The sequence below is a fragment of the Fulmarus glacialis genome, unplaced genomic scaffold (genome assembly GCF_000690835.1).
Source record: "Fulmarus glacialis isolate BGI_N327 unplaced genomic scaffold, ASM69083v1 scaffold33990, whole genome shotgun sequence".
Lineage (NCBI taxonomy): Eukaryota > Metazoa > Chordata > Aves > Procellariiformes > Procellariidae > Fulmarus > Fulmarus glacialis.
The window spans coordinates 1-8774 of NW_009188854.1; the positions used below are offsets into that span (position 1 = coordinate 1).

The following is an 8774-nucleotide window of genomic DNA, read 5'->3' on the forward strand; positions in this document are numbered from 1 at the left end:
GCACAGGCCCTGTTCCCGCCCTGGCCCCGGCGCCAGCGGCTGTGCCAGGCGGCGGCAGAAGTTCCCCCGCAATAACCTGTGCGGCCGCCCGGCCGCCTCTCAGGCAGAGGAGCGTGAGGTTCAAAAGCTGCTGGAGATGGGCTCGCTGGCTATAAACCGCAGGCAGGCCTGATTCAGCCATCTCCCGGTGTATTGAGACGGGGTACAATGCACGGCCGCCTGGAAGTGCGCTTTACTGCGTATGGATCTGCCGAGTTTTGTTGTTTTCTTAAGAAAAAATGAAGCAAATAAATAAGAAAGAGGGATCTGAAATTATCATTTGTTGAAAAAGTTTGGTTTCCTCAAGTGCGTGTGTGGGTTGCTGGCTGTGCTGGGCACTGGTGCTGCGGGGACCAGGAAAGGTGACCAGGGACCAGGGCAGAGCTGGGGTCAGAACGGAGGCAGCGGAGGCTGCCAGCCCAGCAGACCCTCCTAGGGCAAGGTGGTGGCAGCGAGAGAGGGCCTGCAGCTTGCAAGGACCCTGGGACGTGGCTGAAGTGGTGCCCTGGGATCCACGGTGGAACAGTCTGATGTGCCACTGACAGTTTTGGTTTTGATTTGGTTTTAATCCAGCCACCATGATTGGTACACCCCATCTGCTCTGTTCTTATTTTCCAGAGTTTGGAGCATGTGAGGAGCTGCCAGAGGAATCACTAACATTTTCATTTCTGCTTCTTCAGGTATGAAGATCTTATGTGGCTTTATGTTTTTGATGTTCCTTGAGTTAGTGTTAGTTTAGGGATTTCTTTATCAGTGACACTAGTATAAACTGAGTGATTACACTGGTCTTTTTATGGAGTGATGTCTTGACCTACCTACACATACAGGCTGTAAATGTACACGGGTCTGAGTGCTTCTGACTTAATTTAACCGCTGTGTCTTAGGGCAGTGGTTTGTGATGGATTCTTAGTGCACCAGCTCTGGCTCACAGTTGCTTCCAGTGTGTTTCTTTGCAGCCTTCGGGCTTTGCCATATTATTGTGTTTTCCCATGACCCAGTAGTCGTCTTTTTTTGAGGAGGCTTGTCTTGCAGATGCTAAGCCTGATGCATGACGCAGCAGGTCATGTGTAGTGGTGAGTCCTCCAGTGACTGTCCAGGTGGGAAGCATGTGTTTTGCTACCTGAAAATATGTGCATTAAAGAAAGCAGCAACAAGAAACAGGTGGAATGAAACCCCTTTTGTAGCTCAGGACATCACTCCATTTTAAATGCAGTCATATAACCCTAGTAGCTCGCTGCTTTCCGAGGCTGGTAACTTTTATAGCTTTTCACAAAGTGGATAGAATGGAGATGCTCAGAAATCCCCACTAGACAAAAGAATATCTCGAGTCCCATTTTGTTGAGTAGATGGAGTTATTGGCAGGCTGAGTGAGACTTTCAGCCAAGACCAAGTGGGTTTGTGAGTACCCAGATGCCTTTGTGGACGTTTTCTGGTGCGTGCAGGCCAGTCGATACTCTGCTGCTGCAAGCAAACAATGGTGTGAGTGGCTGGGCTGTGATGTGGCTGCTGTGGTGGACTGGAGCTGTAATTCAGTGGCTGAGAGACCTGGATTCAATTCTGTGCTCCACCACAGACTTCCCATCTGACTGGGGCCCAAATGCTTTGTCTGGGGTGGTCTGTGTTGCACAACACAGCTTTGTGCGGAGATCCGAGATCCTGGGGCTGGTATCAGCTAAAGTCTAGCTCTGGGACTTGGTGCAGCCCTCCCTGAGAGCTCTTTGGCCCTGCTGAGGACATGAACCTCTAGGGCTGTGTTGGTGACTCTCTCCGCCTGCTTTGGACCCAGAAGACCTCACAGCATTTGGAGCTAATGGAGGATTGCTGGTACAGTGCTGAAGTGTGCCGTATGGGCAGACCCTCTCTTTCTTTCCCATCTGCAGTAGTTTGAGCTGCTTCACAGAGGAAGCCTGAGTGTAAACAGGCTAGTGATTGTGAGGTGCAATCACGGTGAAGAAGGCCACCAATACGTGTGAGAGTGATATAATTTTATCCCTACCCTGCATAGGAGTCTACAAGTACATGATGGCTAGCTTACGGAGCGTCTGTCATGGAGTCTCCGGCAGGGCTTCAGGCAGAGGCTGGTGCTCCTGTTTCTTTCTCACGTGGCTCAACACGAGACCTCTTTGTTGTGAGTGAAGGTAATAGTGACCTTCTGTGGGGCCCAGTCTGCGTTCCCAGTAGCACTGTGTTTGTTAAGGGAGCTTGCATTTTCCTGGGAAATGAACAATGCCTGGCTGTAGGTAGATGTGTTCTGAACTCCTATCTGTGCCTTATCTGCCTCTGAAAAGGCAAACATGAAACTTCAGCTGTTTAGTTGCCTGCATTTTAAGATATCACAACCTTGAAAGTACAGTGTCTGAGCTTTTTGCTTTTGAATTGATGACCTCAGTGCTAACAAATTGTTTTTTTCAAATGTGAAGTGAATCCTGCCTTTTTCTCTCCTTTTCCCACTTTCTTTTCCCTGCCCCATATCCTAGCTCCACCCATTTTTTTCAGTCCTGGGGTTTTAGCTGTAGTTGATAAGGTCCGGATCAAAATGGAGACTGCAAGCGTCAAAAGATGAAATGGGGAGAAGTGCTGGACCACTGGAGGCTGGTGGCACAGAACGTGGGAATGCAAACATGGAGAGAGCAGTTACTTCCCAGCTCAGTTCCAACCGCAGAAGACACTGTGAGGGCAGACCGTCAGAAGTGTCAGCTCTCACAGGAAACATTTTGGATCAAAACACCACTCTTCAGAACAAAGGGAGAATTTCTTTACTTCCCGTCCTTTGTGACTTCAGTGCAGCTACTCCTGGTGGATACACAATTCAGGCAGATTCAGGCTCGTGTCTCAGCAGAGCGGAAATATTACAGAAGTGTTGCGCTGAATGCTTAAATAATCAACTCTCAACCAAGAGCATTCGCAGGAGTGCAGACTGTGATACACATTATACACTGCTTCTTGCTGTTGGGACAGTACCCTGCAATCAGACCCCACAGATGGGCTCGCATAATGTTTGCTGAGTCTAAAAGTTTTTCTGTGTGTAAAAAATGACTAAAACCCCATTTTCAGCATCATATGCCAGATGCTAGCCTGTCTTTGAATGGCCGAATTCTTGCCTTTTTACAATATGTTGCAAAATTGGTTCTGACAGAAGCACAGAATTTACAGCAATTTAGGAGAAGCATGAAGACTGTGTCTGATGAAGCCCCCACCCAAGTCAGCATTTTGAGATGAGGGCACCCCAGTTGGTCAGTGCAGTCGCTTCAGATCAGGCCAGACTTGTGTAATGGGGGTTTCGTTGAGAAGCATGTACTGAGAGAACCAGATTCTGCTCTGATGTGGGATTTCTGCTGTGACCATCTGGCAGGGATTTGAAATCTTAATGATCACTGAAATTCTGGCGGAAACATCAGGAGTTAAAATGCCTTTTTTTTGGAGGTGAAATACTACTGACTCATTAGTTCACAGCTGCCCTGACATTTTATCAACAGGAGAAGGGAGCTGCACAACTCAGGATCAACACAGTAAATACCGAATGACAAACGAGTTGGCCACGCCACTGCTTCGGTGTAGTTCGATCTTGGTAACAGAGATCTCCAGTGGTGTCTCTCCATGGAGACGTTTCCAGGGTGGTCTCTGCAGGGTGAGGATTTTGCAGCTGGGGGAAGAGGAGAGAAGAAGAGTCCCCAGCTGGAGAAATAAGGGCATCTGTGAAGAAGCTGGCTGAGCAGCGCAGGAGCTGCAAGAACATTTAGTTGACCGCTTGTTTCTGAAGAAAGGTCAGCAGCAGCTATTGTGGCATGGTGGTGATTTATTCGGCCCAGCTGCTGGTGAAGGTTTGGACTAAGCTGTAGGGCTTCCTCCTCGTTATCAACAGTGACTTTGTTGTTACACATACAGGAAACACCTCGAAGGGATCAGGCAGGAAAACGTGCTTAATTTGAAATCCAGCAGCTGAAACGGTGTCAGCGCTGGTGGAGCAGCAAGCGGAGACCGGAGGGCAGCGTTGTGGCTGTGCGCTGCAGCCTTCAGCATCCCCTCGGGCATTTCTCAGCCCCAAAGTTCAGCTCTGAAGCGTATGTTGACCATTCAGGGGATCCAGTGAGTGGTTGGTTTGGTTCTGTGTTATTATGGGCTGTGTGGAGAATTTAATTTATTAGTAAATCAGAGACAACTGGTAAATGATATTAGATACTAAGATTCATTAGGCATTTGGGCTCCGAACAGGACAGGTGGGCTTAAAAACCACAAGACAGCTCTTCTGGGTGCGCTTCTGTCCGCTACATCTCAAACAGGCAGTGTGATGTGCACACGTGTCAAGCTTTCGAAAGCAGCCAGCGTTGTATTTTCGGTTGGGCAGCTGCCGGGATGTGCTGCACGCGGTGGAAGCGCAGCCTCCGCTCTGCGCAAGTGTGGCACCTGCCCGGGCCTGTCAAACCCCTGTCCTTCAGCAGCACGGACGTTGCTCCTGTCACTCAGCTCCAAAAAGGCCCATGTAGGTCATTCCTGAGCCGTGTGGCACTGGTACGCTGCCAGGCGCTGTGCAGCAGATGAGCTTGTCAGAGAGGCACAGGGTGGACATGCTGAGTAGAAACAGATTGGCTAATTCTTTTTTAATTTCCATTTCTTCAAGATGCTCCTGCCCCGGTCTGTGCCTTTAGAAGTGTGACGCTCGTTGGTGCTGGGCGTAGCCTGCTGCGGGACGGACGATATCATCACGCAGCCAAGATGGTGGCATTTAACTGGAAGGTGAGAATGTTTCACATTCGTAAAGCAGTGAATTTCTGCTCTTTCAAGCAGATGCGTGTAGGATGTGGTTGGGTGGGTCCTGTGTTTAAAGATGGTTTCCTTGCCTAGGTGAAGGTTGTTTAACCACCACACTCTCTGCACCTCAGGGACAGAGGACTCGTTGTTGTTGTTGTTCTTTCTTGCCATACATGCTTGCACCTTGCGGGCTGGCCCCAGTACTTGCTGTTGGGGCCTCACACTTTAGACCTGAGCACAGCGGTGGTAGGCACACCTTGCTCTGCTTGCCTCTGCTCCTCCTGGCTTTCCTCTTTCAAGGCTTTTCTCCGGCTGCTCTTTCCTCAGCTCCTTTCGTTACTGGATGGTATTTTCTCCACTATGTCTTTTAGTGTACTGGGGCTATAAACACTCTGCAGGGTACATGTGTAAGGCACAGAAATGTTTGAGCAAGTACCTCATGCATTAACAATTTTAACATGTTAAATCAAACTATTTATCAAGAAAGCAATGCTAACCCCAAGCCTTGGCTTTACCTTTCTGGTGTTTTAGCTGTGTAGAGCTGTGGTTTAAAGAGATTGCCACTTTTAATATGTGGGGAGATTGACAGAGGATGATGGTTTTTTGCAAAATTAGGGTGGAGTGGCCTGATGTCAAAGGTAACGTGCAGCTTGTAGAGATCAGTGTTATAAAAGACCGCACCTGAGGCTCTGACTTGCGGTCTTTAAGGGGACACACTGTGTGGGTACAAGGCTTTTTCTAAGTTCAGTAGTTTGACAATGGCCAAACAGCTTTATGAGGTGCTGGAAGGCCTGCTAAGGGTACAGGGGGGGTACTGGGATGCTCGCTAAGGGGGAGCTGGCACTGTGAAGCTACTGTGCACCACTGGACCAATCCTGCTGGCCAGGTGGCTCTTTGAAACAGTGTATTGGGAAGTGCCTTCAATATCCTTCCGGAATTGACATCTTTCACTGAGTGCCTGTGCTGCTCTTGTTATAATTGTATTCTGAGTTCACAGTGTTACCCATTTGCATTTTATTTTCCACTCTATGTACACTTAGAGTAGCATGCTTTTATAACATTGAAATATGTTGTGCAATTTCGGTGGTTCCAAGCATTAAAAACTCCTGAAACTGAATCATTGGAGGCTGTGGGTTTTTTTACTTTTCTTCCAGTTTAAAGGCCTTTATCTATACCTTCTAGATCTGGGCAAGTTAATTGCAAAACTACCATGGATTAAAATTTCTAGGAGCACAAAAGTGTCTTTGGGGATCACATCTGATAGCGACACGCTCATGTGAGAATTGTTCAGAAGCATTTCCACTTTTACAATTATCCTAAGATATTCAGTTCTCCCCCTTTTTCAGCTCTAGACTGTGCCAATATTCCGTTTGCTGTGAAGCAAGCAAAAGCAACAGACCTGTTCAGAGGGGCTTCATATACAAACTTGAGTGAAGTGAACTTGTTTTTGTCCTTTCTCCCTAGACGTTGATCTAGTTTAAAGTTTCATACAGAAAAAAAGCATGAGGAGCATTACCATTGCTTTGAATAATGCTGTTGCTGTGGGAAGCTGTATAGCATCCCTGTAGATTCATTTTTACTTGTCCAAGTGTTCCAGTAACTGCTTAAATATATTGTTTTGCATTTCAGGCTTTGGAGAATTTCCCATTGCTGATGTACATTTTGGCAGCTAAAACATTGATTCTTTGCTTAGCATTTGCTGGAGTAAAAATGTACCAGAGCAAAAAAATTGAAGAAAAACTGAAGAGGGAACGTGAAGAGAAATTTAAAACAGAAGTAGAGAAGAAGGATGATTGAAGAGTGTCTCAGGTATAGACTTTATTCAACATCATGGTGTTTGATAATGGCATTGACATATTAATCCCATTATGTTTCGGCTTTGATACACTTGGATTGTGCAATTAAAACTATCACCATTATCTGAGTTCTTGTAATACTTGTCTCCTGCGATGCTTCAGCGTATTTGCACACCTGTATCATGCCCATTCTTTGTAAGAACTGCGGTTGCCACCAGGAGACTTGGCAGCCATGTTTCATGATTTGGGAGATATTAGCACAGTATTCCTTCTCTGCTCTTAATCGCTCTGAATTTTTATGCCCAGCCAATTGCACAGGCAATCCTGATACATAAAGAGATGGTTAAATTGGCAAAAAAATGCATGAGAGGCATGACAGACAGGATGATGCAGTCAGACCTCTTGGCCTTAGATCACATAATTAAGATAGAAAAGAATCAGCCATTCCATATTAGTTAAATACATGACAAGTTGTAGACAGTTTAGCTGGAAGTGCCAAATCTCATGCCATGGTGCTTCCCAAGATAACAGAAATACTACAGGTTATGCTATGTAATATCCACCATATATAGTTCATGAGAAAAATGGACATCTTTCTGCATAAAAGAGCAAAATGAACATTACAAAATTTCTTAAAGTTTTTTGTTTTCATTCCCTGTGTGCTGAATTCCTTCCCACTGTTTTCAAAGTTTAAGCAATCATTGCCTTGTTGGATCAAGTCCATTAGCAAAATGAGTGCTGACTACTGCTAAGATTATATTCTCTGACTTGTTTGGTATGTGATTTTTGTATCCGTTCGTTTCACATCTCTGTTCTGCAGCAAAATGGGAATTCTATTGCTGCCTGCCTTTTGTAAGCTTAGTGGGAGTTTGATGTAATGTTACTCTTTATTGAACTAAAAAACTTACTTTCCCCTTTTGAGGTCATCACCTCCTATATGAAGAGAGTTTCAGTTTTTAGAAATGTTTACTAGTTTCGATTTCAAACCTATCACTGTTTTATTTCATGCAACAGGGTTTGGAAATTGTGACTAGAAATGGGGCTCTGGAAGTAACCATGGGAATGAAGTAGTTCATTCGCATAGAAAAACCAACAAAACAAAGATGTTTTTCAGCCTCCTGTTTACACTAGATGGAGGACTTGTCTCTGGGCAGACTTGCGCCATTTTAAACTCTTGTTTTAAATCCGTTTAGCTAGCCACTGGAAAATGCTGTGAGAACACTTCTTTCCGTTTTTGCAGAATAAGTTATATAGAGTAAGTTATATGGAGTTTTATTGCTAAACAAATGACAGATGGGCTGCCCTGCAAGTGGGCAAGCCTGCTACTTGTAATGAGCAGACCATACCGTCCTGTATGTGCAGCGTTGGGTCCCAGGGAGTTCTGCCTGGCAGAGTCCATAGCCCAAGGGATTGCTGCACCAGAGTAACGAGCTCATCTCACAAGGCCTCTGTGTCCAGCATGTGACATTGACCTTGTTGAATGACTGGCATTAAAGTGCCTCTGATTTCGCAGAAAATACCCTAGTTGCCCCGTCACCCAGTGTTGCCTACCAGAGGCCCACCCAGTCCTTCCTAAATTCTGCCATCTCTCAGATTGTCAGCCATGTCCTTCTATAATGGGATTGTGAGAAGGGGTGAATTCTCCTACCCTAAAGATGTTCTCCAGTGTCAGCACCGCAGAGCTGTGATTAGCTCCGATTGCAGCGTGCCACGCGGGCAGGCAGATTTAGCCCATGTGCTGCCAGCATGTCATGCCTGCTGTTCTCACTGCTGTTTCCCCACCCTGCAGATTTTTTGACGCTTGGCAGCTTGCATTGGATTCCTTTCCTGGGAGAACGAAGCCTTCCTGTAGATGAAGGATGTGTCAAAGGAATAAAACCCTCAAGAGTAACATTCGCTTGAACTGTATCTCAACTTTTTATATGTACAGCAAAATATCTAAGCCTCTATTTATGCAATAAAAAATCCTTTGTAAAAAAAAAGAAGTAATGGCTTTGGTTGCTGTTTACTCAAATGTTACAGTTAGAGCTGCAGGGGAGGCAGTTTTAAAGATTAGCTGCAAGGAGGTGGCTGGTTTTAAAGAGAAAAGCACTCTGAATCCATCATGGGTGTGTACAAGGTTCATGGACAGACAGAAGGAAATGGGGAGGGCTCTGTGCAACTTCTTCAGAGCAACTGCTTTCTGCAAGG

At 46.0% G+C, this 8774-nt stretch overlaps 1 protein-coding gene across 1 annotated transcript; it reads left to right on the top strand.

Moving 5' to 3' along the window:
• Window positions 1–4661: 4661 nt before the first annotated feature.
• Window positions 4662–8566, top strand: SMIM11 (small integral membrane protein 11). Its single transcript, XM_009580114.1, has 3 exons — window positions 4662–4773; window positions 6418–6597; window positions 8374–8566. Exons 1-2 carry the CDS (start codon window positions 4753–4755, stop codon window positions 6583–6585), a joined length of 189 nt encoding a protein of 62 aa, XP_009578409.1. The 5' UTR covers window positions 4662–4752; the 3' UTR covers window positions 6586–6597; window positions 8374–8566.
• Window positions 8567–8774: the final 208 nt, after the last annotated feature.